At 42.2% G+C, this 27,691-nt stretch overlaps 3 protein-coding genes across 3 annotated transcripts; 2 read left to right on the forward strand and 1 right to left on the reverse strand.

The window, feature by feature from the left end:
- Positions 1 to 175: 175 nt before the first annotated feature.
- Positions 176 to 9,774, reverse strand: LOC109982974 (methylmalonate-semialdehyde/malonate-semialdehyde dehydrogenase [acylating], mitochondrial). Its single transcript, XM_065963453.1, has 12 exons — positions 9,589 to 9,774; positions 9,244 to 9,285; positions 7,998 to 8,072; positions 7,346 to 7,507; positions 6,819 to 6,897; positions 4,842 to 5,144; positions 4,437 to 4,558; positions 3,935 to 4,124; positions 3,648 to 3,829; positions 2,419 to 2,598; positions 1,243 to 1,341; positions 176 to 1,143 (listed from the first exon to the last, which is right to left on the reverse strand). Exons 1-12 carry the CDS (start codon positions 9,625 to 9,627, stop codon positions 1,039 to 1,041), a joined length of 1,578 nt encoding a protein of 525 aa, XP_065819525.1. The 5' UTR covers positions 9,628 to 9,774; the 3' UTR covers positions 176 to 1,038.
- Positions 9,775 to 9,920: 146 nt separating this feature from the next.
- On the forward strand, positions 9,921 to 12,543 carry LOC109982973 (sterile alpha motif domain-containing protein 15). The gene is made up of 4 exons (XM_020632461.3): positions 9,921 to 10,018; positions 10,163 to 10,269; positions 10,385 to 10,483; positions 11,446 to 12,543. Exons 2-4 carry the CDS (start codon positions 10,183 to 10,185, stop codon positions 11,620 to 11,622), a joined length of 363 nt encoding a protein of 120 aa, XP_020488117.1. The 5' UTR covers positions 9,921 to 10,018; positions 10,163 to 10,182; the 3' UTR covers positions 11,623 to 12,543.
- Positions 12,544 to 13,262: 719 nt separating this feature from the next.
- Positions 13,263 to 26,120, forward strand: lrfn5b (leucine rich repeat and fibronectin type III domain containing 5b). The gene is made up of 6 exons (XM_020632438.3): positions 13,263 to 13,979; positions 19,076 to 19,992; positions 20,768 to 20,942; positions 21,630 to 21,963; positions 23,202 to 23,502; positions 24,402 to 26,120. Exons 2-6 carry the CDS (start codon positions 19,102 to 19,104, stop codon positions 25,101 to 25,103), a joined length of 2,403 nt encoding a protein of 800 aa, XP_020488094.1. The 5' UTR covers positions 13,263 to 13,979; positions 19,076 to 19,101; the 3' UTR covers positions 25,104 to 26,120.
- Positions 26,121 to 27,691: the final 1,571 nt, after the last annotated feature.

The following is a 27,691-nucleotide window of genomic DNA, read 5'->3' on the forward strand; positions in this document are numbered from 1 at the left end:
TTTTAGCAGCTGAATTATAGGTTGCAGTGCTGAATCAGATCGAGTCAAGTTCAAGCATTATTATACGATTTCATCAGGCATCATTTATATGTTTGCCCCCTTTTGCTCCAGCACATCACCAAGTTGTATTTATGTGCAATGAACAAGCCAAAAAAATTGCAACACAAATCAGAACTCAATTGAGACAAATTACAGTGTGTTTATTCAGTGAACCACAGACTGAAACACTCTTGTTATTGTTCCTCTCTTCAGTCACAAGACTGAACGGAGGAGTGAAGGAGGGAACCGAGTTTGAAGTAGCTCAAAAACATAAATTGAAAAGATGTCGAGCACATATTGTCACAGTTTCTTTATAATGGCTTGTAAAGAACATCCACTGTCAAGTCCATGTCATTTCAAACACTGCAATTCAACTTCCATGCCATTCATGGATACTAAAAAGCATCACTCTCTCAATACAGGACAAAACTGAATCTCTATCTAACACACACAGAGTTGAGTATCCATACAGAGGACAACAAACATTTCAATGGAGTAACAGAACGGGCGTCTCCTTGTTCTAGAGTAGCATTTGTTCCAATTATACAGTTTATACTTGGAGTGTCTACACAAAGCTCTGATGAAAAATAAAATCGAAAGAGCCAAGGCGGATAAAAGTGGAAGACATTTACTGTGGCTGCTTTAAAGGCAGAGTCCCTAAATGTAATTTCTACTGTAGGTTTTTGAAAGATTTTGACACCAGAATACCCCGCAGAGAAAGAAAATGACTGACCAGGATTAAATATCTGTTCCCCCCAGTGAGAACAGAATAGAAAGAGACAACAAACCCATAAAAAGCCTGACAGCACAAAGTCCGTTTTGTCTCCAAATGAGGTTAGAATTGCATTTATGTGTTTGTAGAAGAACATTGTCTGATATGTCACAAAGTAATAATCCCTAGTTAAAAAGGACATAAACCTCCCCATCACCTCCGTGGGCATCTTCTTAAGGCAAATGGGAAGTCAGGGATGGTTATGCTACATGTGCTGTCAATTTAGCTTAGCGTCCCATTGTTGGCATGGTAACAGCCGGGCTGGTCACAGTGGCGTCCTCAGCCTTCCACTGTGAAGTCACAGTCTTGATCTGTGTGTAGAACTGGATGCCCTGGTTGGGAAAGATGCATGTGTTCCATCAGCCACCCGGTTCATATGCATGTTTAGATTTTATGATCCAACAAGTTGCTTTGTTTTTTGTTTTTTTTACCTGCTTGCCGTAGAAGTTGGTGTCTCCTCTGAATGAGCCTCTGGAGCCGGTGAAGGAGAACATGGGTAGGGGGACAGGGATGGGGACGTTCACGCCAATCTGTGCAAATGCATGAACACATGGACAAGAATTCATACATAGCTACTGCAGGATTAAAGACTCAACACGGATCTTGCTTTTAATTCTATCATTTGGTTGGCTAAACCGTCCTAAATCTGGGGAATCAGTTTAAAAAAAAAAAAAAGTCAAGTGTGACACACAAGTTATTTCCTTTCATCTTCACACAAATACAAGCTCCTCTGAATTATCTGTAAGAGTCCATGCAGGGAGACATCCATCCTGGTCAGACCTTCAGAAACAAGGTTGTAAAAACTCATTCTCATCTATGAGCAAGAGAGACGTTATAAATGTAAAATTGTATATTAACTCTCCTCGAACAAGACTCAATTTTCACATTGTCACAGATTATGGACCAGATATCTGCTGAAAATTGGCTCATGTCTTCTTTAATACAGGTTGAGATTGCCTAAAACTCTATGTACTGGTAGGTGATATCTGGCAGGTGGAACTGCAGGTTGACAATGCATTGTTTACTGCCTGCTCAACATTATCTGTTTGAGAAAGTAAATACTGAGCACAAACAAATGTATGCTTTTTATGAAAGAAACAGTTTGATTGAAGGCAGCTTTAAAAAAAAGAGAACCAATCCTTTATTTTCCAAACTATTACTTCTGATGGCATAATTGATCTCTTAAAAGCACACGCCTTTCACGTACATGAAAGATTGTGCTGATGTTTTAAGAGACTTGAATGCCACAACAAATATGCAGAAGCTGCTTTGGGTTCAAAGAAGAAACTGTTAAATGTAGTAGAGAAAAATCAGCACTGGGTGTTTCACTTTCATGAATTCTTTAGAGCAGTTTTCCTTTGAGCCTTCATGTCGCTCCAATAAATATTCCCACTTCACATGAACAATGTCTGTTTTGTCTTTTTGAAACAGAACGCCTCCCACACAAATCTGTTTACTCATCAAAGTCTCTCACAGGTGATTCACTGGAAACAGAAATAACACCAAGAGGTGACTGTCACCTTGGATTATAACAAACAATTTGAAAACCATAAGAGGCTTCTTATGAAGACACCTCCCTTGTCCAGTTATTCAGCTTTTGCTCTCACCTGGCCGACGTCCACCTCATGTGTGTATTTGCGCGCTGTGGCTCCGTTGTTGGTGAAGATGGCGGTGCCGTTACCGTACTGATTTTTGTTGATTAAAGAAATGGCTTCATCCAGATCGTCTGCCTCCAGGACAACGAGCACTGGACCGAAGATCTCCTCTTTATAACACTTCATGTCAGCCTGAAAGGAACAGAATAAAGATCGATGTAGACTTTCCTCTGGCAATTTAAGATCACCTATTACTGAAACTACATGAGATTTAGTTGTAACAGGAAATGTTTCAGAGAAAGCAGCATTAGGCGAGGGTTCTGTAAGTCTGTCATGTAACAGCATAAGCCACAGTCTGAATAGGAAAGTTTGTCTTCAGTGCAATAAGTCAAAAGTTTTCCTAATTTTGGAATTAAAGCATTTTGAATCAGGTGTCTTAACCTGGAACATGACTTCATCTCCTGGGGGTAGAAGGAGGAGAGTACAGCAGTTTCATCCTGTGCTCACTACCATTATATTAACACTCAATCTGAGAGTGAAGTTCAGTTGAAATCAAGAACACGTCAAATCTATACTTTTTCCAAAGACATATCAATTTGCAAGCAATGTACACTTCACAACCACCAATGTCCCACAATGCAATAATGCCGACCATTCAATATTTAAACAGACAATACTGGAAAGCCACCAAGGCAGCTCTAGTGTAATAATGGTGTAACTTGTATAATATCGTTTAGGTCTCACTTTACAACATTTTTATAATTACACGCCTCCAACCAACAAGTAGACTCCCATAAAGTGACAAAAGCACACATACAGCCCTTACTACTGTTATTTCTCTGATAGGAAGTTCAGTGAATGTGAACACATTGTTGGATATCCAGTGCATACTGGGTTGTAATTTGGGATGCAGCCTCAAACTAACAGTCATAATGGGAACAAGGAATGCTGAGCTAAGATTTATAATAACTATCATTTATTAACACAGGGATTCAGGATTCAAAGTTTTGGTGCAGAACTCTTCCTTGTACAACAATAAGAGTTTGAAAAAAAAAGCTCCTCTGAAACTTGTTGCAATTTACTGTAAGTTAAAGAAAAGGTTTTGTTCATGCTTTAAAAGCTTTACGTGCATTTTTATGGACTCTTATTTTAAAGGTAAAAAGCTAGTTAACTGACCATGCATTTTATTCTGTAGTGAATCTGCTCGGCTGCTACATTCCATTTTTGGAGCCAAATCTCACCTTTACATTGCTGAGGATGGTGGGTCCTACAAAGTTTCCATTTTCATATCCTTTTACAGCAACATTTCTCCCATCCAGCAACAGTTTGGCACCTTCATCCACCCCACTCTGAATCAAATGCTCCACCCTGGCCTTAGCTTCAGGAGAGATCAGGGGCCCTACATCTGCCCCAGGCTGATCACCTTAGGGACACACACACCACACGTAAGAGTCTTCTTTATGAAGGGCAGTATCACTAACAAAGAATAGAAGAAAGGTTTATAAAATGAAGCTCTCTATAAAGCTACCTGCGTTTACACGTAGTGATTTGGAGCGCTCCACCAGCTCTGGGAGCCACTCACGAGACTCTCCTACAAAAATAGCCGTGGAGAGAGCCATGCAGCGCTGGCCAGCTGCTCCGAATGCAGCACCAACCAACTGGTTGAGGGTGTTCTCTTTATTGGCATCAGGCATCACCACACCATGGTTCTTGGCACCCTAAAATGGAAAATATAGGACAGTGCACTGTTTTTTTTTTTTTTCTTGGGTCACACACGTCAAACAGAGGGAGAGTGGTGATAATCACATGTTTCACATATCAGCAATTGACAGCTGAGCTCTGAGCTGTTGTCTTGGTAACAGTCGTATATTTTATACGTTATGTTGTTTTCCATATGTGAACAGCATTTAATATGCGGATTATTATGGAAGACATGAACCTCAGCCTGGTGGGACTTACAATCTAACATCTGTACATTTAGTCTGAGGATGTTAAAATCAGTCAAATCAGTAAAAGGAGTTCTGCTGTACCATGTTAGACTGGACTCTCTTGCCGTTCTTGGATCCTCGCTCGTAGATGTGCTCTCCTGCAGGGTTGGAGCCCACAAAGCTGATTGCTTTGATAGCTGGATGGTCACAGATGAAGTTCACCGCTACAAAACAATACAAACAGATACTTTGAATCCTCTCTTCTATGCCTGTGTGGCTCCCTTTAGGCACAAAATAGTGCATAAAGGTTTAAATCCAGAGATTCAAATCGTAGTGCCTAGAATGCTTGTAAATCACTTACAGATATAGGCTGAGCGCATTGTGGAAATTTCTCATTTACATATTGCTGGGGGTTATATGATGAGTGTTTGAGTCATTCTTGGACTTTTACCCACTGCTTATAAAAGATTGTGTTGATCTGAATGACTCACATGAAGACACACTCACCTGCGTGCTGGCCGTGGATGATGTTGAGCGTACCATCTGGTGCCCCGGCGTCCTGGAGCATTTTGGCGAGGAGCATGGTGCATCCAGGGACCCGTTCAGAGGGCTTCATCAGGTAGGTGTTGCCACATACCATGCCGATTGGGAACATCCACAGGGGGATCATGGCAGGGAAGTTAAAAGGGGCGATGCCTGCACACACGCCGATGGGCAGACGGTAGGTGTAGGTGTCCATGTCCTTGGTGATGGAAGGTAAGGTCTCCCCCAGCATGAGGGAGGTAATGCTGCAGGCGTGTTCAACCACCTCTGGGGGGTATGGAGAAAGGATGAAATAAATCAACAATATATGCAGAGATATTGGGCCTTTTCAAAAAGGAAACTATTTTTTGATTCAAGATCTACAAACACTTAAATGTATTTGTAAAATTGTCTTCAGTTTTGAGACTAAACTTTTGACTTGACTTTCAGATTAATCTACAAATACTAAAAGGAAATTAGCGTTAAGAATAAAGAGAAAGCTGTCAGGATGGCAATTACAAAGAAATGGTTTTAAACCAGAAACCAGATACCGAAAAAGCTTTCTTAAAGTCGCAATGAAGCAACACAAATTACACCCGCTTGTGTTTATTTAAACAGCCAATCAGCTTCTTGTAATTTAGGGCGGTTGTTTAATTGAGCGCTGGGATTGGATAATAAATCGGGCATGTCCCGCCTACAATAGAAGAAATCAGCGAATGCCACATCGCGTAGCTTTCACAGATCATCACATAATGTGGACTGGTGACAGAGGGAGAAAAATCACAATCGATATGATTCATGAAATCTTTATATTGAATGAATAAGCCTCTCATGGATGCATCAGCAAAAGGACTTTGAGAGAAGTGGAAAAACACATTTTCTTTTAGGTATATATATATATATATATATATACACACATACACATGTATCTTTTCTTATCTTTATTTCAAAGAAAAAAAAATGTCTTTTTCCGATTTTATTTTTATGCCTTATGATACAACAGGTTTAGGGTCATATGATATTGTCAAAGCTGAAAAGACGGATCATCTTGAAAGTCATCTTACACACCATAGCTGTTAAACCTCCACCAGGAAAATAAATAAAATAATTTCAAAAATAGACATGATACATAACAAGTGAATGGATTCCTCTCTAGAAATCATAATGGGAAATTAGCTAATTGCATGTTGAAGTGTTATTTCTTTCCCTATGAGTAGACTGTAACAGAAGTAGACAAATCTTCATACACCATTGGTCCCAGTACTGCAGGAAATCTCTTCAGTTGGCAGCACACCTGCAGATGTAGCCTGACTTTCAGCTGATAAGTTGGTGAGTTGGTCTGCCAGAACAACTCGGGCATCCCCAAACTGGGAGCTGTACCAAGTGCAAAATACACTTTGGCAGCTCTGTCTCGAAATAACAAAAATATATCTCCGTTTACTTAAAGTGAGCATGGCTCTTTTTATTTCCTAACATGGTTCTTGTTAATGCAGGTTTTCCAAAGCGAACAAGAGTATTTTAAGAAGGGAGGGGGAGGTGGGCAGCAGAATTATCTTTATATAGAATGCAACTAAAAGCTTAGCTAGTAGAAAACAAACTATGAGGTCCCACTATGACATCAGAACTTAACAATGCTCTGTATCCATTGTTTGCTATAATTAGACATTCTGAAAGCCTCTGTATGCCTATATGGCCAAAAAAGAACCCTTGCCCCATTATTAATTTAAAGGTGAGAAGAGTGTTTGGTTTCACGCAAATAATTGACATCCTGCAGCCACTTAGTTCACTCAGGCAGAGGCATAAAGGGTTGCCAAAGACACAGACTTTTCATCAGCAGATACGGATACTATAGACAACTATTTGAAACGGGGAATTTGATCCCCACTGTATATTCACCTGCACTCTTATCTAATCAGGAAATCAAAACCCAACAGCACAGCGGGAGATCTCTGCGTTACTTACGTAGTCCTCTGAATACGTCTCCCTCTGCATCAGCGAGGGTTTTGCCCTGCTCCAAGGTGATCACTTTAGCCAGCTCTTTCTGAAATAATAGAGGATGAACAGTTTAATGATAGTTTTATTAATTATTCATTAATAAATCAGCAAAGTGATCATTCACTCTAGAGCTGCAAAGATTTGGTGATTAATGTGTTTGAGGAAAATTAGCTGTTTAGATAATTGATGAATACTTTCAGGCAACTTCTCAAGCAGCAATGTCAAACATTTGCTTTTTTAAGGTTCTTAGAATTTGACAATTTGTTGCTGTTCCTTGTCATCCATGACAGTAAATGGATGAGACCTTTTATTTTGGACAGACAAAAGAAGCCATTTAAAGACAAAAGTGGAAATTTTGAGAAACATCTAAACAATTTTTTGACTAAAGGATTTATCATGAAAATAATCAGCAGATTAAAAGAACATCATTATTTGTTGCAGCCCTTAAGTATTCTACTTCTCTCAAAAGGCAAACAAGTGAAAATTCTCCCTACAATGTTGTCCTTGATGAGCTGCTGGTAGCGCAAGAAGACCTGCTGCCTGCTTAGGATGGAGGTCTCAGACCAGGACTGGAAGGATCTGGAGCAGGAGTCCACTGCTGCAAGCATCTCCTCCTGTGTAGCTTTGGGAACTCGCCCCACCACCTCGTTAGTAGCCTGAGGAGCAGGAGACAGATCTTACAGACAGGTTGACTTCGAGCAAGAGAGATCATCACTTCATATTACTAATAATGCATTAATATCTATAACCAAATGTTTGTTTGATGTCTGAAATAAAATTTAATCAATCAATCAATTTAAATTTAATTTAATCAATCAATCTCCTTTACAAGTGAGATATTTTGTGTGATTGCTGTTTCTGCATGTTATTATCACCAATCATCTCTGTGCTTAAGGGTTATACTTGTCAGGCTTCACAACAGCGGGGATGGACTTTTTGTAGATATTAAACATAAGAGGCTGTGCAGAATGGATTCCACTCGCTTTGTGCATTAAGCTATAAGAGTTACAATCCCCCCACCCCACCAAAAGTGATTATAAGTTACAACTTCAAACTTGCACTGGTTATTTGCAGCCAGCTTATATAAGAGCTTGTATTACTGCAGTCTCTTCACAGGTTGAGTAAAGTTCAACTGTGAGTACTTACAGGGTTGTGGATGTCAAGCCATTCAGAGGTGTTGGAGTCGACGAACTTGCCATCAATGAACAGCTTGGTTGTGGGCTAGAGGATCACAGAAGCATATGATTTAATCTTGTCCTGCATGCTTACATCATCCCTGAGTTCATTAGGGACACTCATCCATCGTCACAACATATGCAGTTCCTTCCTAAAGCATTGATGGTTCAAACAGTCACCCTGCGTCATCAGCTCATATCCAATTGCAATCCACACACACCAACTCTAAGCAGCTTCTAGTATGAAGTATTAGCGCATTGAAATAGTGAGGAAGATTCAACTGACTGTATTCTATAAAAGGCTGATGTTCATTGCAATGCAATTAATTAATGAAAAGTAGGTTTGGAATAAAAGGTTTCTTTCTCGATGAAGTCTGAGGGATGGCTTTTCTCCCAGTCTGATTGACTTGTGTTTCAGTGTAAGTAATGTTAGCAGAGGTCATTTACTTTAAAGCTCTGCTAGGTAAAGTAGGTTAAGTAGATGGTGCTGTCTGTATGAAATCTCTGTAGCATTTTTTTGCAATCTGCAATAAAATGATTATTATAACAATTATTCATAGTTAAACTTTTAAAATCAAGGAGGAACCAGAAGAGAATTTGGAGCAGGTCTAACAGGAGGATTTTCTAAAAATGTCTCAAAACTAATGACATTTTGATTGCAGCTATTGATCTAATAGTTCAAATTTTACCTTTATTCATAATAAGAAAGTTTGTCTGGAAGATAAATCTCAAGATAATGTTGCCTACTAATGAAAAATATCTGCAAGGAGATACCCTCTGCTTCTTGCTTGGTGACTTATGTTTTTCTCTTCTTGGCTTCACCCATTGTATCAAACCTTACCAAGACGGGCAAACTGGTGTCTTCTTTATAACTAAAGGCCGGTGTGTGAACTAGTGCTGTGAAGTTTGTATGCACTTCTCACAAGATGACCTCGGCCCGCTGCCAAAGTGACACACAGCAGGAGAGAAGCCAGTCTCCCTGTGGAAAGTTATTGAGCTATATAATCCACCTCTGAAACTACTATTTGAAGTTGGGAAAGTAACATATTGTTGCTGTAAGGAATTTTCTGGTGAAACATTAGCAGGGATTATATGTTAAACATTGATAACAGAACAAAACATACATGAGGGTCACTGATGAGATGTGGTTAAGTTTCATTAGGAGATGTATTCTCAATATATAGACAATGAAAAGTCGTGTTATTGGAGGCTCTTACCACTGAGGAGGAGGAGTAACAGCGACCGAGCTGGAGGGACACCTGCAAGAAATAAAAGCATAAAGTCAACTACTGCTCAAATCTAACTCGTTATCACATGACTTTATAAAAAGGTAACAAGAGCCAGGTGTCAATGCTCAATTGATTGCCACTTCTTTCCACGTAATGCAAGTGAAACCTGCCCCTACTTATCAAACTTAATAAGCACAAAATATACACTTGAAATACTTTCCAAGATAGCGTTGACTGCGACTTTGTTAGCTGGCTGCACAGGTTATCAGCTATGTGTGGTTGCATAAGCGCAAAACTGAAGCCAGCTGTTTATTAACAATGCTTTTTTTTTACCTTCTTGGTCAAAAGGGAACGAAGTAGAATTGCTGCCATTGTGAGAGTCTGGTTTCTATGTTCCTGCTCCGAAGCCCTTCAACCGACCCACAGTACAGCGGCGAGCTAAGAGAACTTTAGCTAGCAGTAGTAGAACAGAGCAGGGGACGGCGGGATACTATGCTGCGTTTTGATACGATACATAAGACATTTACGATGTGATTTTTCTCCCTCTGTCACCAGTCCACATTATGTGATGATCTGTGAAAGCTACGCGATGTGGCATTCGCTGATTTCTTCTATTGTAGGCGGGACATGCCCGATTTATTATCCAATCCCAGCGCTCAATTAAACAACCGCCCTAAATTACAAGAAGCTGATTGGCTGTTTCAATAAACACAAGCGGGTGTAATTTGTGTTGCTTCATTGCGACTTTAAGAAAGCTTTTTCGGTAAGTTTTGAGGATTTTTTTTTTTTCTGGTATACAAACTTCGACAAAAAAATTCAGAAACCTAGTTTTGAACATATATATTTGTTTCTGACCAGAATTCCCTTTTTCTTTGTGAGTGAAACTCTTCTCAATGCCCTGTGACAGGTAACAGTTTCCATAGTAACATGCTTACAGGCAACATGGAGTTCCTGCAGTGGAGTTGTCATGATGTTGCAAGATGGATTGAGTCTTTAGGATTCCCACAATACGAAGTAGGTTAATATTCACCTCACTAAACAGAGATCATTACAGGATATGTGCCTGTCACCTTACAAGATCATTTTTCACTGTCAGAGGATGTGCACTCATTATTCATTTCTGTCTCAGGCATGTTTCATGGACAACCTCATCACCGGAAGAAAGCTCATTTATGTAGATTGCATCTACCTGCCAAGGCTTGGAATCACAGATTTTAAAGACATGCAGGTATTAGAAAAGGAAGAAGCTTGAGTTTTTGATTCCCACCTTCAAAAGAGATTGATGTCACTATGGGGACTTGTTTACATATCAAAGATGGAGGCTCACACAATGTTCAAAGAAGTTTCAACAGGCTGAGGAGTAGCACCAAGATAATGATGCTATTGTTGAAACCACTGTACTCTGTATAACCTGCTCTCACCATCTGGTGCTGGAACAACTTTATTTTTGGGTTGTTTGTCTTCTACCTAAATCCTAAGAAGTGATCATTATTTGAGGGACCTAATTCACATAGTAAATATACCAAGGTAAATTTTGAAATCTATTTTGCGTGAATTAAAATGGTAAAGTAACATTGATTTAGAAAGAAAAAGATCTAACAGATTTAAAATGGTAATTAGAATTGTACAACAAATATCTCTCCAGTGTCTTAAGTGGGCTGCAATAGCATTTTTTTAGTCTACCAATTCAATTGCACATCCAGTTTGGCATCGCAACACTCTTCTCTTTGAACAGTGTGACATCCAATTAAAGTTGTGCATTGTAACCGAGCATCACTGGCAGCAGACACCTCAGATCAGATGTAACACATATACGCTGTTTACAGTGAAAGCCAGTGTTTTTCTTATCTCTCCCTGAGGTCACAACTAAATTGGCTGACAGTGCCTGTATGTGTTCAGCTCTGCTACACTGGAGCAGAGCACATATCTCCAGACAGGCAGACTCAGTTAAGAATCGTCAGCGCTCTGTTTAGTCAAATTCTATATTTGTTTAGCCTCTAAGCCCTGTGATCTATTTGTTTTTGGGGGTGTAATACTGTCATGTATTCCTCCTGTGATGCCACACTCTTGTGGAATAACCTTCAAAGAGGAGAGACTCTCGCTCTCAGAGTGACTACCTTATTAAATGACGGTTGGATATCGTAAACATAAACTTTATCAAAGGTTTCAACCCTGCTGTGTGCCCTGCAGGTCATCGCTGCTCGTGTTCGTGAGCTGCTGGGGATCACAGAGACCCTGTGGAGTTGTAGCATCGCTGACCCTCCACGAGACCACATAGGCCTGTTCCTGGAGAGGAAGAGCCGGTCAGGTGAACGGGCAGACGGCCTCACCTACAACCAACAGTTTCTGGGTGGCAGGCGTCAGTAAAAGTTTGAATCATATGAGTGAAGTTGCCCTGCAATAATTAAGACAAGACAGTGTCATTTCATGTCATAGACTGTCAGTAATGAGCAGCCTTCAATACTACTGCTACAATTATAATTAGCAGTCATACTTAGGTCATCATTGTCATAGTTTTTATGGCTAATTCTAGTAATTTCCCACTTTTGCTTGCATTGCTTTTATGCCGTCATCGCAGATGGCTTTTCACTAATGAGTCTTGTTCTGTTCAAGGTTTCTGTCTGTTAAAAGCATAGACTGTACATATTGGTTAAAAGGCAGTTCTTCCTAACAGCTGTTGCCTGATAGATTCATGTTTTTCCTCTTTAAATAATATAATTTACACCTGCTCTTTATATAAAGTCTCATTAAGTAATTATTGTGATTTGGAACTTCATAAAAAGCTTGATTGACAGTTTGTCATGTGCATAATGATAATTACCTTTAAAGTTAGTTCATGCTGACCTTTATTTATTGAGCATTTTTCAAAATCCAAGTTACAAATAGCAAACTGGCAGGTCATAAAAACATCAGGTTATAAAAGGAATGAAATGTCAAAACATTTCAGGCAAAACAATGGGAAATAATAGATATTTAAAATCCACAAAAAGTTTAATTAAATGAAATGTATTTACATAAAAGCTGAAAAGGCTTTCAGGTTGAATGCGTTTTAAAAGAGTTATTTGGATTTTACAAGTAAGAACTTGTATACAAGCAATAAAAATCAGTTATTCTGCTAGTTTGTTGTGCAGGTAGCCAACATGTAATCAGTCTGAAAATAATATTTCAATTGAAATGCTGTAAACTTGTTCTACTTTGTTGTGGATGATGTCACTGTCAGAGCCTATACTTTTCATGTCTCTTATATAAGTGAGATTTTGCAGACACACATTAAAATGAATAGTTAAACATTTCAGCCGTTCCAGCTCTGCATAATGCCGGATCTGCTTTAACCACTTATTCCCGTTGATCTAATGTGGATGTGTCGTAACTGGATTGAGCTATTGATCTGGAGCAGAAATCCTCAGGGTAATTCTGTGGATGACAACCAAACAACCAGTCATTTCAAAGTACCAGGAGGCTCAGGGGCAGTGTGGGGTCATTGTGCTTTGGGAATAATAAAACACTGAGTCTGCACTGTTATAGACTTATGAACAATATCAAAGTTGCACAAAAGGCCACGGGATCATTGCATCAAATAGTGATGGCTCCAATGCTAGGCAGACCCACAGGAATAGGGGGCTTCCACTTTCAGCCAACTCAACACTTTATAACCAATAATCTATGTAAGAAATGCAGGATATTCAGCCATAGGCTGCTATATTTGGCTTTTTCTCTGACCAGATGTACCAGTTAAGCACAGTTTATATCCAAAGCAATGGACAGAGTTTCAACAACAGACTAGTTTAGGCGTGTAAAACGTATTGCCTGACTAATTTTTCATCTCCTTCTGTCCTGTCTAATCAGATAAACATTTCTCTGCTTTTTTTTTCCAATGTAATTTAATAGTTACAGAATATTATAGACCCTGCTGCATTTTCGTGCAGTAGAGTTCAATCTACATGAATAAATGATGATGCCTTGCCTGAAAGAGAGGCTGGGAGGCAACTGCATCTGTCTGTGCACACAAATGCTCTCTGTGCAGCTCGGAGCGCACTGATTACCATTCCGAGCACAGCACCTCTGGTCAGAAATGGAGCCGGGTCGGTGGTTGACAGTAGTCCGGGGGCAGTAAGAGGAGGAGGGTGGAGGAGGTGGAGGAAGAGGGGGGGGCATATTATGGCAGCAACCTTTCAGTCAATCTGGATTAACTCGCAGTGAGCCGTGCGTCGCCAGGAAGCAAAAAAAAACGCGTGAAAGCGATAGGAACATCTGGCTGGATTCAGAGCAGCAGCAGCAGTCACTCACGGCACTGTGGATATTCAAGCAGTCTGTCGCTACAAAAGGCGTTTTCTCTTCTGGAGGTGCATACAGGCGGATGCGCAGTAGAGGCGATCCCGCACAGCTGCAGCCCCTCAGCGGCACGCTGGGACGCTTCAGGTTGCGTTTTTCAAGCAAAGCGTATTTTTCACTAAAGAAAAAAAGGGGGACTCTCATACATTTCTCCGGCGTGGCGGGATCGGAGAGGAGTCGTCCTTTATCTGCCGCTCATGGATTTCTTGAAGGGCATCGCTGGTTTCGCAGGCCGTCACATGTTATAGGAGCTGAGGCGCGTGTTTCGGGACACCTGAATTATCTCTCAGTCGGTCCCATTAAAAGGCAAGAAGACACTCTCAGGATGCTCTCTGGGAGGAATAAGCTCAAACGCAGCCTCCTTTGACTTGTCTTTATGTTTCATCTGCAAGGTAATTTAATTTATTTATTTTCTATCTATCTATAAGCAGCGATTGGGGGGGAATTTGAGCCTGTGAACTCTTTTGAAGCGCAATATTGACTTAAAGTACTTTCCTCAGCACCCATTTGAAAGGGCTCAGGTTCTCCCTCGTGACAGGGGTTGTGGCTGTAACCCACCAGCAGGACCTGCACCGCAAGGTCAAAAAAATTCCTCAATTGCACAGGAACGCTGTCAGATAACAATTGTATCATTTGTATTCACTTGGCTGCGTCCTGTTTTTTTTGTTTTTTTCTCCCTACAGGTGAAAGTGAGAATCATCTCTAATGTGGCCATTATTCAGCCCGCTCTGTGATCCATGCAGGATATGATTGATGTCGGATGTTTCTTTGTTTTATTGTGCATTTTATCAGCACACGGGATCCAGTGATAGGCTATCTAACTGCTCTGTGCTGTACTTAAACCCTATGCAAATTACCCACCAGTCATCAAGGTGTGATAAAGTCTAAATTAGCCAAAGTAACACATCTGATTATAGGATGAGTGAGTTGGCATGTTGATGCTGATGGAGACCCGGTGATTTTTCTCATAAAGGATGGAGTATAATAGCCCTGGTCTTATGTCGAGTGTTAGTTATCACATATCTTATTATTCATGAGCGCCTGAGGCTCCATTGTAACAGCTACACCAGTGAAATCAGGCCCACGCCTCATTTTGCTGCTTCTGTTTGCTGTCACTGCTATGTTTATGCACTCAGTCATGAAGCGTATGTGCAGCTACCTTCACTGATAGCAGGCAATGATATGTATAGAAGGTTGTTCTGCAGACCAGCTCCTCATTCCCTGACCCAATTCTTTTTTCCACTCACCAACAATAAGCTCTTGTTTTGAGGAGGAGAAATGCTTTCAAAGAGACTTAAAAACTTGATATAGTCACACACGCACACACACACACACCTGGTCCACATGTTGTGTATATGTGTGTGTGACAGTTGCGTTTTGATTACACAACAAAATAAGGAGAGAAGATGATGCATTATTTAGCCCTTTTGTTGCTGTGTGAGGAGAAAAACACAGCATCCTGGGGGTCTTTGAAAAAGGGGGGAAATGACTCAATGGATGCATGATCATGGGTTTTATTTTGGCAGTTTTCATTCCCCCATATATATATTGTGGCATGAAATAAAAGCCCTTTTAACAAAAGCATAGTGATTTCGCAAAAAGGGGCATGGATGGTTTTTGTTTTTCCACTTCTTCCACCTGAAATTGCACTCAGGAATTGGCGGATTTGAAAGTCTACAGACCTGCGGGTCCATACTGTGAAGAATACACACTTCATATTGATGTTCAGAGGTGGTGTGCATGGATTCTGTATTCGTCTTTCCGGTATAAAATCCCTGGTCATAAGCCCATTTTTCACATCAGGGCATGACACACCAGTGCAAGAATTAAGATCCAAAATCAGCGGTCAGCATTTAAATGTGGCTTCCTGCTGTAATACAAGACTGCATCTGAAAAAAGTGTTTTCTTTTGTTGGGTTGTTTGTTGATTTGTTGGACTGCTGCTCCAGCCGGGAGATCTGCTGCATATCAAGGTATCAGAGAATCTCCTGTGATAGTGTGTGAAGGAAAACACTTGGACCTACATGGGGGAGTTGTAAATGCTGATGAACAGCACTTCTATTGATGCAGTGGGGTCTGCTTAGTATGCTTTCCCCCTGGCACACACACACTCAGAGAGAGAAACACACACACATTCCAACACATCATTCCAACTACATCAGAGTCCTACACCCAGTCATTTCGTTTTTTATTAGACTGGAACACAATAATGGTTCAGTCACTCCAAACATCAAATCCAATAGAAAATTAGCTGAATGCACAATCTCTCTTCCTCTCATTACAACAGGCTCATAAACGCCACAATGAGTCCTCTTCTCTGGCCTCCAACCAGGACAGAGAGGCCTCTTTGTTTGAAATGTTATTAGGTGATCTGAAAATGAGCCACTGATTACATCTCACCCTAAAACTGACGTTTTTCTGCGTTGCCATGGCATCAAGGCTGTCACCCAAGAGCTATCGCACTCCAACATTGGCAGACTCTGCAGGAAAAAGGGGTGTCACAGCACATGGACACATTCACAAACACAGATGTGTCAGTGAGACGGTCTGTAACTGCATCAATGTTTGGTCAGGATGTTTGGACTCGGACTACACGAGCGTTTAGCCGGCAAAATGGAATTTCAGTCAAAATATGATCCACTCCAGCAGATGCAGCAGCTCCATTTGGTCTCATAAAGCAAGTGGGCTGAGGACCCATTTCAGTGCTTTGTCGATACCATTTTACCATCATGTTGCAGCATCAGTTTACCTCCTTGACACAACAAAGAAGAACATTTCTGGCAGAGGCACACATCAGGATGTTTCTTACCCTGAGTAAACCAGGTGAGACGCTGCATGCAGAGACACCGCCATGTGCCATCGTGTCAACCTGCGAGGAGGCAAACCAAGCAGACTTCATCTCATTAACTCCCCCTGATTCCCTGCCCGGACGTGGATTGCATAGGCTTCCTCACATGAGCTCCAGCATAAGTTAGACCATCTGAAAACATATCCCCCATGACCTCACCGGCCGATTGGCATGCAGTGTGCTGCATAAGGTTTTTCTTGGAGAATGCTGCCCCAGGGAGAGCATAGATATCCTCTCCTACAGTGCTCTGCTGCTGCTGCTGCTGCTGCTGCTGCACATGAATGTCTGTCTCCATAGCTGGGGGTTGTTGTGTAGTGAGCTACCTCTATTAGGCACAAATCCACCCACTGGTGTGTGTGTGTGTGTGTGTGGGTGTGTTCTGTCAGTCTGTTCTGTTCTCTGAGGGCCAAAAAGACCTGCTCAGAGGTAGTAAACGAACATTTGATTGACTAAGAGGGAGATTATGGTAAATGCATCAGTAGATTATCTGTTTTCTTGTTTATTTGTTGCCCTCCCAAGTCGCTCCGCTATAATGAACAGTCCTACATGAAGGGTAATGATTTTTCTGGGGGTGTGACATTTAAAGATGAAGTGTGTGATTGATGAATGCATTGATTGATTATCTACTTATTTGTCCCTGTACCTGATGAGTGCAACCTGTTATGCAAATCACCCGTGGAACAACCATAATTAAATGCAAATTAGAGAGACGGCAACAGATATTTCCGGCCTGGCCTCAGCTAGTAAGGGGCTGTCCCTTTGCCCCTCCCAGAGCGTGTTTTGTTGGGATTACCATTGCAATGGGCCTCTTCACGTTCGGCTGAATTTTAAGCAAAAGCAAAAAAAAAAAAAAAAAAAACCTCTACCAAGTGAATCAATATCACGTCTTAAGCGCCATTCCAGTCTGGAATAAGCAAGTCCTGTCCGTCTCATTTTACATCTAGGGGCCATTCAGAGTCAGAGAAGAAAGTGGTTGGCAACATGAGTTTCCACACAGGTACTTGGAGGAGTACACAGCTCTGCAGCACTGCCTGATATTAAAATCATCTTCCATCTTTAAGACGAGCCATGGCAACATTTGAAATAACTCGGAGGCTCTGCACTCCAGACTACATCAACAAAAACATGTCTCTTGTGTGACTAAGATGTCCCTTGTTAGAATGTGTCAAGAAAGACATTGATTCGTAGCTGCTTGATCAGCAGTCTTCCAAGAAATTGTCAAAGCCAGGGTGCTCCCTTCAATAATTTCATCCCTCCCTTTGCTATTACGGGCCATTTTCAGACTACCTCTTCCCTGCCTCCTTGTCTAACTGTGAAACATTTTACCCGGTTGTCAAAATGCGCCTGTTGTCAGCCGATGGCACCCGGCTTCCTAAGCTCCTCTTCTCGCGTTGAAAATGTGCCCCCACATGGCAGGGATGTCACTCCCATCCTGTCTGATGTTTTCTTTGCTCAATGATATATTCCTCATATACTCCGACTGTCAAGGTTATTACACCTCGACTTGTGTGTCACTGCTCCAGTGCAACAGAAGCTTTTGAAGCATGAAGACACTCATTTGGCAGGCTCTCTGCTGAGGAGAATTTTTTTTAGATGCACACTCTTTCCAAGACGCAAACACAGACAATAGAGCCATTACCAGCAAACCACAAAATGCTATGATCATAAATCAGCCGTTCTCTTCGGTATTTAAAGGTTAGCCTTTGGATTTTTACTACAGTTGTGGGATTGGATCTCTTGTTCCTTCTTTTGATTGGACTGTTGATCTTTTCTGTGTGCCGTAACAGGACACCCAGAGGCTTGAATATTGCATGTTGAACTAAAATGACACTAAATTTCACTGCTAAAAATAATCATAGCTCTTGCTTGAGTACACTTTGCGGTGCACCTGCAGAGCTGTGATCTGATCTCCACTGTCTTACTTTTATGACATGTTATATCCCTGACAAGGTCTCGGGATTCATCAAATGGATCCCTCCTTATCCCCCATCTCAGCTGTGTCGTAAGTAAGAGTAGCAGCAGAGAGAGCAGAGAGAAAATCAATAGCGAGGCACAGCACATCCTCGCCGAGGCATGGGGCCCAATCATCATCTTCCTATTGGCGATATGATCCTGGGAGATATCAGTCTAATTCTGATGAGGCCCTGGACTGCTGGTCTAGACTTTCATCCCTCTGTACACAAACATAAAAGGACTGGCATTATCGTTTCAAAAAAGGACATCTGAGGGAGCAGGGGCTAAAAAGGAATCCTGTCATAGGAATCACATAAGATTACTAGGGATGTTTCACTCTCAAGTCTGCAGGTGACTAATTAGTTTCATGTCTAATTGCATAGCGTTCATTGTTTGTTCAGGCATTAACTCTCCTTAGTGCCTGCTCGGAATTTGGACTGACTGTTAGTCTCAGCTGTGAGCTGGCATTGATATTCTTTCATATCTAGTGGGAAAGCTTTAAATTGACAGAGCAGAATACCCCAGTTCCCTTTTAAAGGAGTTCGTGTGTGATTATCCAGCTCCAGAATTTACAGTTTGATAAAGATGAGAGAAACGACAATGGCAGATTTCACGCTTTGCCTTCTTAAACTGCTCGATAAATAGTCTGCCCTTTCTTTTTCTCTCTTTCTGCTTTGATCTTTTTTAGGTGTGTTAACCTGACTGAAAAGCCAAATGGAGTCTCTCCTGGTTTATCTGATCGTCCTCGGAGTGGCTGTGAAGGCGCACAAGGTTCAGATCTGCCCCAAACGCTGTGTGTGCCAGATGCTTAACCCCAACCTAGCAACTTTGTGCGACAAAAAGGGTCTTCTCTTTGTGCCGCCGAACATCGATAGGCACACAGTGGAGATGCGCCTTGGAGATAACTTTGTTACCAGCGTCAAACGCAAAGACTTCGCCAACATGACCAAGCTTGTAGACCTGACTCTCTCCAGGAACACTATCGGCTCCATCGTACCTCATGCTTTCAAAGACCTGGAGAATCTTCGAGCCCTCCACCTTGATAGCAATCGACTTTCCCGCATCACCAATGACACCTTCAGTGGCATGTCCAAGCTGCACCACCTCATCCTCAACAACAACCAGCTCACCCACATCCAGATCGGGGCCTTTAATGACCTGACAGCCCTAGAAGAGCTTGACTTATCCTACAACAACTTGGAAGGTGCTCCATGGGTTGCCATTCAGAGGATGTCCAGCCTCCACACGCTCAATCTGGACCACAACATGCTCAGCTACATCCCAGAGGGCACCTTCTCTGGGCTGCAGAAGCTCAAGAGGCTGGACGTGACTTCCAACAAGCTTCAGAAGCTTCCACCTGACCCAGTCTTCCAAAGAGCGGGGGTCCTGGCCACATCAGGGATCATGGGTCCCACGTCGTTCGCATTAAGCTTCGGAGGGAACCCACTTAGGTGTAACTGTGAGCTGCTCTGGTTAAGAAGACTGCGAAGGGAGGACGATCTGGAGACCTGTGCCTCGCCGCAACACCTTGCTGGACGCTATTTCTGGACTGTTTCTGAGGAGGAGTTTCTGTGTGAGCCACCTCTCATCACCAGGCATTCTCAGGTAAAACTTCTGTAAGACATAGCACTACAGATATTATACTGATCCAGACAAGGGATTCTGTCTAATTTAATCCAAGGTGGTATTTTGAGCTTTCTTTGACTGTCACAGCAAATATTAGCATTCGGAGCAAGCCAACTGAGTCTTACAAGACGTCTGGGACTCATCTGGGCAGCTCAGCTAACACAATATTGTAAAAATATATAGGACTTACTAAAAAAAATGTAATCAAATTGTGGCCTGTGGAGGGTTTTTAGAGAAGTTTCTTTAGCAGCATTTTTGGTTTCAATACAGCTATTTGCAGGTTTATGATGGATCCCCAGTGAAGCTCTTATTACACAGTGAAAGCTTACACTGGTTTAGCCCGTGATTCATGCATCCAAACAAAATTATCTGATCAAATCCTAGCCAAATAACTACAGCTATGTCATCACATTAACATTCAGCTGACATCTTTACATAATTGCTGAGAAAATGATCCGTCATATGCACGGCACTCTACTGTCATATTGATTATCTTGGCTTCATAATCATGCTAATTCAATATCATGACATAATCAATTGCTGATTAGCCTATATTTACAGAGAATGAAGTTCTAAGGCACAACATCACCAATATGGGAGTTAATTATGTTATTTCAGTTACTCACAGTGTTAATCTCTAAGCAAAAAAATACTGTACAGAGGATTTTTGTTTTTCCAAAGTGTTCTTTTAGATCAGTGCCTCTCAGTATTAAATTTATGCCTCCCACCAACCGCCCTCCCTCTCTCTTCTCAGGAGCTGCGAGCTTTGGAGGGTCAGAGCGTGACCCTGCGCTGTAAGGCCAGAGGGGACCCCGAACCCATTATCCACTGGATCGCCCCTGACGGACGTCTCATGTCCAACTCCTCCAGAGCGGCTGTCCACACAGACGGCACGTTGGACATCCTCATCAGCACCGTCAAGGACTCTGGTCTGTTTACACCCCAGTGGCTGTGCCTGTGTTATTTACTGAATGAAATTAGTTGTTTGCCTGAGGCTGAAGTATTTGCCTACATCAGATGACAAAGTTTAGTCTGGAGAGTGTTGGCTCACCCTGATTAAGGTCACAAAGAAAGGAAAATGACTTTTTTTTACCTTGTTTGCCACTAAGTTTCTGCCATAGACATCTATGATGTAATTGTTCTTTTTCAAACTGAAATGTTTTCTTGGTTAAATTATCAAATATTACATTATTCCAACAATGTTTAAACACTATACTTTGACACTCTGGGAAATACACTTCTATACTTCCTAGCTGTGTGTTAGATAAGAAGATTGCTTCCACTCTCAGTTCCGTCCATTAAATATTAAGCTACAGTGCAGCCAGCAGTAAGTCGGTAAGCTTATCTTAACAGGCTGTAAACAGAGAGAAACAGTCTGTGTATTTCCAAAAAATGTATTATTCCATAGACATACTGCCCCATGATAATATTTATTTTTCTGGTACACCTTAGATAAAGACTTCTGGGGCTCCATAAAGTCCCTGAAATGTCAAACTTTTTCTTAAATATGATTAGATATGTTTCTATTGTAGCTTGGAAACATAGTTTCTAAACAGTACTAATTTATATTCCACATTAAATATCAGGAAGGATGATCTAATTAGTTTGTGTTGCAGGTTCCTTTACCTGCGTGGCCTCCAACCCGGCAGGTGAGGCCCAACAGACAGTGGATCTGGTCATTGCCAAACTCCCGCACATCATCAACAACACGGTGGCAGAGCAGGAGCCTGCGCCGGGATCATCAGATATCGCCACAGTGACCAAGACTGGGGCAGAGGCGGGAGGTTTGCCTCTGGGGAATGCAAAGACTAGCCAGGAGAAGAAAGTGGTCATCACAGAGGTCACGTCCACCTCAGCTTTGGTCAAGTTCAACTTCCAGAGGAGTATTCCTGGGATACGCATGTTCCAGATCCAATATAATGGAAGCTACGACGATTCACTGGTATACAGGTAAGCAGACAGAGTGGACTTTCTGGTCAAACATAAATGACTCAAAAAGTGATGATACAAAAAGTGGACGTAGCTTATGGATTCAAAAGTGAAGCCAAAAACATAATTCCTTTAACCTGCAATTCTATATAATGACCTGCAGGGGGTGAATCCACTGTTTGAAAAAAAGGGTATGAATTTAAGTTGCGTAATGAGAAAATTATCCCACTCTTTCGTTTAGTTTTTACTTCAGTAAACAATTTACTAATGCATTTAAGGTCTCACATAGATAGATAGATAGATAGATAGATAGATAGATAGATAGATAAATAGATAGATAGATAGATGGATAGATAGATAAATAGATAGATAGATACTTTATTGATCCCGAGGGAAATTCAAACACAGCATGTATGTCAACACAGCAGCTCGTTCATATTACGGAAAATATTATGGAAATCCCTTGACCCATGTTTTACCTTTATATTATCCTCAGAATGCTAAATCTCTTTGGATATTCAGACATTAAGAAGTGGACCTGGCTGTCGACATGATTATTTGCTGTGTCTATTAAGCCTATCGGGTAGACGGACTAATGCACTCTATCTGACTTCTTATTCTTTAACTCTTAATCCCCCCCTCGCCTGTGTATCATTTAGGCCTACTATGTGCAAAACCTTGATAATGCTTAATCAACAAAATCAAAACATGATGTCTGCACTAAGCTGCGGACTGATAGAAGATGAAAGAGTAGTCATGCAGTGTTTTACAAAGAAAAGCATCAGAGGCGTCGCACATGCCCATCGGAGAAACTGGCGCACATAGCTTTCTTTCATCTTTACCCTCTTTCGCTCTGTATTTACTGCTTATCACTGTGATGTGATAGGATCATTGCAAAGACCTCTTATTAGAAAAGGGACTTGAAAGTCAACAACACACATGGTTTTCAGGTGCAGCTACTGAATTCAGGATGCATTAGAGAATCGACTCACTAATCCTGGTGCTGTGAACAGAGGCATCCTGCGTCCCAATGCAATGATTGAAGCTTTTATCAGTAATGACGCTGGAGAGAATAACTCAAATGTCACAAAAGATTATACCCGGACAGATCTTAAATAGTCCTTTGAGAGATAAATGATTGTCATGTCATTTTATCCGTACAAAACAATAAGATAGATAATCTGATTTGGCTCTGTCCGCTTTCATTTAACAACCTCTTATCTATGTCAGGACTAAAGTTTTGTTTTTTATCCCTTTAGAATGATTCCCCCATCCAGTAAGAGCATCCTCGTGAACAACCTTGCTGCTGGTACACACTACGACCTGTGTGTGCTGGCTATCTATGATGACCAGGTGACCGCGCTGACTGCCACCCGTGTCATTGGTTGTGTCCACTTCACCACAGAGCCGCAGTACCTGAGGTGCCATTTCATGCAGTCCCAGTTTCTCGGTGGCACCATCGTGGTTATCATTGGAGGGATTATAGTGGCCTCAGTGCTCGCTTTTATCATCTTCCTCATTGTGCGCTACCGGGTGTGTAACCAAGGAGATACAGATAAGGTCAGCTTGGAATGATTCCCACAGTTTTTTTTCTCTTCATTAATTATGTTCATACTGAAACAGGACAGTCTAATAGATTTCACCACATTCACACTGCAGCATTTTCTCTGACGCCATGATCAGAGTTGGAAGCTCTACTGCTGTGATAAAGTTGTACTTATAAGTCGAATAAATGTTGGGTTTCTAAAAGTGACTGTCATTTACTACTTATTGGAAGCTAAAGAGACATTCAGCAACATTTTTGCATACAAACAATGTTTAGTAACCTATTAGCTGCCATTAAATAAGCATTCAACACTTTCAAGCTAACGTAATTCTAATGTAATATTAGCTAGGCAGTGTTAAATGCTAGCATAAGCTGTTATGTGGTAGCTAATAGGATACTAAGCATGCTTTTTATGTTGTGAAGGGAATTCCTTGCTAACATCATGTGAGCTAATTTTGCATTGGAAAGAAATATACTTTCTAGCTACTTTGATGTTAGCAAGGAAACTACATTTCTTGCTAACAATATAGGCTAAGCACTTAAACCTTGCTTATGGTCGCTTGTAACATTATCAAATGGTTCTATTATCTTGCAGCCACTTCCTATCTGTCTATATTAGTTAGTAAGTGCCTAGTTTCTAATGTTAGCTGTTGTTTGACTAAGGGGTAATCAAATATTTCGTTTTTACTGTAAATATGGGCCAATGTCCCTCCAGATTTTCACTGTTGATTTTCTCTGGAAGGCTGTGAAATAATAACGATTTGAACAATACCCTGAATATAATAAAACCCTGGAAAATGGCAGTATGACATTATAACAGCTTTTCAAGAAAATGACCACTGAGTAAATATAGTCAATTTCTTTCCTTCTTCTCTCTCCTCACGTATTTTCCCCTTGTCTTCTGTCCTGTCAGGCTCTAGAGATGGGGGATATTCGCTCTCTGAGCAGCGATGGACAGCTACAGGGCTGCGGGATCCCGAAATCCCTCTCCAAGCAGGTCCTGCGCCCAGAGAAGAATGACAAGGACTCCCTCAGAGTTGCCCTGCCGCCCCCAGAGCCGGCCAAGCAGCGAGCGCCAGCCGTCGCATCAGGCACCAAACCCTCTGTCCCTGACTGCACAGTCTCTACCTCTGCCGCCAGTCACAGCTGGCACCCAGCCTCCCCAGGAGCGCCAAGGCCGAAACGTTCAAGCGCTCCACCAAAATCTTCTGAAGCTCGACGAAGTGAAGCTCTGGCAGATGTCGAGCTTGAGAACATGAACCGGAATAACTCCTCGAAGACTAAAATGGCCAACACCACTGTTGCTCTAGCGTTTCCCGGCCAGCCTGTCAAATGGACTGCAGCACCACCCAGGGGTCCACGGCCTCACCAAGCCCCCCACCATTACATGACTGTGCCTGCAGGGGGCATGAGGGTCAACCGCAGGCACTCACTAAATGCTGACTCTTTTCGGGAGCGCTGCTTTGTGGCCTACCCAAAAACTGGGGCCAGTCTGCGCTCCAAGCGGAGCCTGTCAATAAGTGGAGAGCTGCCGCAGCTGGTGAGCACAACAAACATTCAGCGGGCCAGGGACAAGCTCTCTAGGTCTGAGTGGCTGCTGGAGAGCACTTTATGATTTGGAGTTTACAACCTGCGTTCTCTTGCTTTCTTGGATTGGATTTGTGGCCCGTTGTGAAACTGGGACGGGGGTTTTATGCCTTGTTTTGAGCTTTTGTGCTCACCACTGAGAGACCTGTTAACTTCTCTCATATATTTGGGGGCAAGGCAGGCGTTCAGGGCTATAGGAAAGGTTTCACATTTGTTTTCTACCTTATAACCTATCAAAGTCTTCTTTATAACAGTCAAACTTTGAAGAAAGGCACAACAATGTATAAAACAGCTTCATGTACAAAAATGTTTCGTTGTGTGAGATACTGTATATCTCAAGACAACCCTAAGTGTTCATGTGGTGTTGAATACAGTAAGTAACCTGGACATACTGTATTATAAGAAAGAGAGAAACTCACAGGTGGGGTTATTATACTTGCATTCTCATCGCCTGTTACTTAACGTGATACAATCTCTGTAGACTTTGAACATGAGTCTTGTCTCCAGCTCTACAGACAGACGGAGACGTGTCCTAATTACCTTGACGGTGGTTTGGAGAGATTACGAATGTGCTTTACATCCCAGAGGTGTTGGAACCGAATGTAGTAGACAGACAGCGCTCCATCTTTTCATCCCCACACCCCCAGATGCAGCACAATGCAGTATTTTTGTGGCACAAGTCGTTTCAGCCTAATACTGCCCCCAGGTTTGAATCAATACATTTTTATCACATAATTACATAAAGACTCCACTCTGATAGGATTCCTGTCGTGGCTGATTTGAGCGACAATTGAGCCAACGACAACAGCATGACAGGGGGAGGGGGGGGGGATCTGATATTACGTGTGGATGACATCCAGAGGAATGGTTCATTTCCATATTTTTTACATACTGATGTTACCGTGTCTGCGATGACAACCATTGTAAATTAACTTGTCGATGTTAGAGAAACGATAATCACAAGTATGGGAGGACGTCAGCTCTTGATTTTGCTGTTGTTTCTGTTTGATGTTTACCAGTATAAATAAACCAGTGATAAAAGGGACACTTTTCTCATTTTCAGACTGTGAATGCCTACAACTTTTCCCGCAGAATTACACAGTGGGCCTCTATGTGCTGTGAAGTTGTGTCAGAACAAAACAAAAGATGAATCCCTCACTTTTTCAGGCTCAACCAGCCAGAGTGGTAATGAATTTTGGGGTTTCAGTAGTCTTGCAGCAACATAATTCCCCTTTCTCTGTGAGCGCTGGACCTCTGACAGATCCCTGCCTTGAGCCCTCGTGTTTGTTCAAAGAGAGGGGGGAAGCAGATGATGAAAAGAGGCCATGCTAGTCATCAGGGACGCCTCTCGCCTGCGCATCTCCTCGCTCATTTGACAGCGGCGTGCGTGTGCCCTCGGACTGCGGAAACCTGCCGCAGGAGAGCTTTAACACGAGCTCCGCAGTGGGAACCAGCGCACGACTAATTCTCCAGCTACGGTAATGTCTGACATGACATGATATGCATTGTGTGCTGCAATACGAGCTCTGATTCTCCGTGTAGTTGGGTAGTCGGAAGCTGTCTGATTGATTTTTATACCCATGCACTGGTATGTGTCTCACAGCAGGAAACGTCTAAGGATACAGCACATTCAGTTGGAAATACAACACCATGCATGGTGAACCTGTTAAGATTAGCTGCACATACTGTATGTAAGACATAAATCAATTGCTGTCACACAAACAGGCTGGATTCAAGCATGTGTATTCATTATTTCTTGCTCATTAGGGGTGATTAAAATGCCGAGGAGCTTGGCCTGAACCTTGGTTCAGTCTTCAGCAAGAGCCAGAGGTGTATGTTAATAATAGATGCATTTCTGGGGAGAGAGAGCGAGAGAGCAGTTGAGAAAGAGCATAGAGGAGCAGATGGAAGGTTTTGTGAAACAAATGTGCTGAAGAGGTTTGGAGGCAGAGAGGTAGGGGTGAGAATGAAGAAATGGAGGTGCTGAGAAGAAAGCGAGACGGCGCAGAGCTGGAGAAAGAGAGGAAGAGGGCACAGGGAGCAAGAGAGAAAGCAGAGCGAAACAGAACGAGGAGAGCCTCAGACAGAGAAAAGAGCATCCTTTGTAAGCCAGCCATGCAGCCTCTGGCTCTTCTGTATTCAGTGCACCTTCACAAAAGGGAGGAGGAAGAGGAGGAGAGGGCAGCAGCAGGGTGATTGCGGGTGAGAGACCTCGGCAAGAGGTCTAACAGCGAGCAGAGGGGAATGAACCCTGCGGCCACATCAGAACCACACGCTCCCCGTTTGCATAACTGCACGAACCTGACCCGCTTTCCAAACTCCCCATAATATGTTTCCTGGCCCTTGTCTAGCCTTCCTCCTCCCCTCACCACCACCTGACCCTTCCTCCTCCTCCTCAGTCTACTGTCTTGTACCGTGCTGACTCACTCCTCTCCACTGCAAGAGTTCTGCCATGCTGCCAAACACATCAAACCCCTCAACACCTCCACCACCCACCCGCAGGCCCACTTGAGAGCTGAACCTGCCAATCTTCCCAAGCCTGACCTGCCTGCTACAAACAGACTGGCCAATCTCGCCCCAGTCTGGCCTGATTTGATATGCTGCTCAAATGCCACA

The sequence above is a fragment of the Labrus bergylta genome, chromosome 15 (assembly GCF_963930695.1).
Source record: "Labrus bergylta chromosome 15, fLabBer1.1, whole genome shotgun sequence".
NCBI lineage: Eukaryota > Metazoa > Chordata > Actinopteri > Labriformes > Labridae > Labrus > Labrus bergylta.

Bases quoted from the DNA above. Each gene is read 5' to 3' on its own strand.
- LOC109982974 (XM_065963453.1), bottom strand. From the start codon at position 9,627: ATGGCAGCAATTCTACTTCGTTCCCTTTTGACCAAGAAG. The intron at 9,286-9,588 runs GTAAAAAAAAAG...TATTTCTTGCAG, and splicing joins GTTCCCTTTTGACCAAGAAG to GTGTCCCTCCAGCTCGGTCG. The intron at 6,898-7,345 runs GTAGGGAGAATT...CTATTATTTCAG, and splicing joins AGCTCATCAAGGACAACATT to AAAGAGCTGGCTAAAGTGAT.
- LOC109982973 (XM_020632461.3), top strand. From the start codon at position 10,183: ATGCTTACAGGCAACATGGAGTTCCTGCAGTGGAGTTGTCATGATGTT. The intron at 10,270-10,384 runs GTAGGTTAATAT...TTTCTGTCTCAG, and splicing joins TAGGATTCCCACAATACGAA to GCATGTTTCATGGACAACCT. The intron at 10,484-11,445 runs GTATTAGAAAAG...TGTGCCCTGCAG, and splicing joins CAGATTTTAAAGACATGCAG to GTCATCGCTGCTCGTGTTCG.
- lrfn5b (XM_020632438.3), top strand. From the start codon at position 19,102: ATGGAGTCTCTCCTGGTTTATCTGATCGTCCTCGGAGTGGCTGTGAAG. The intron at 20,943-21,629 runs GTCTGTTTACAC...TTTGTGTTGCAG, and splicing joins CAGCACCGTCAAGGACTCTG to GTTCCTTTACCTGCGTGGCC. The intron at 21,964-23,201 runs GTAAGCAGACAG...TTATCCCTTTAG, and splicing joins GACGATTCACTGGTATACAG to AATGATTCCCCCATCCAGTA.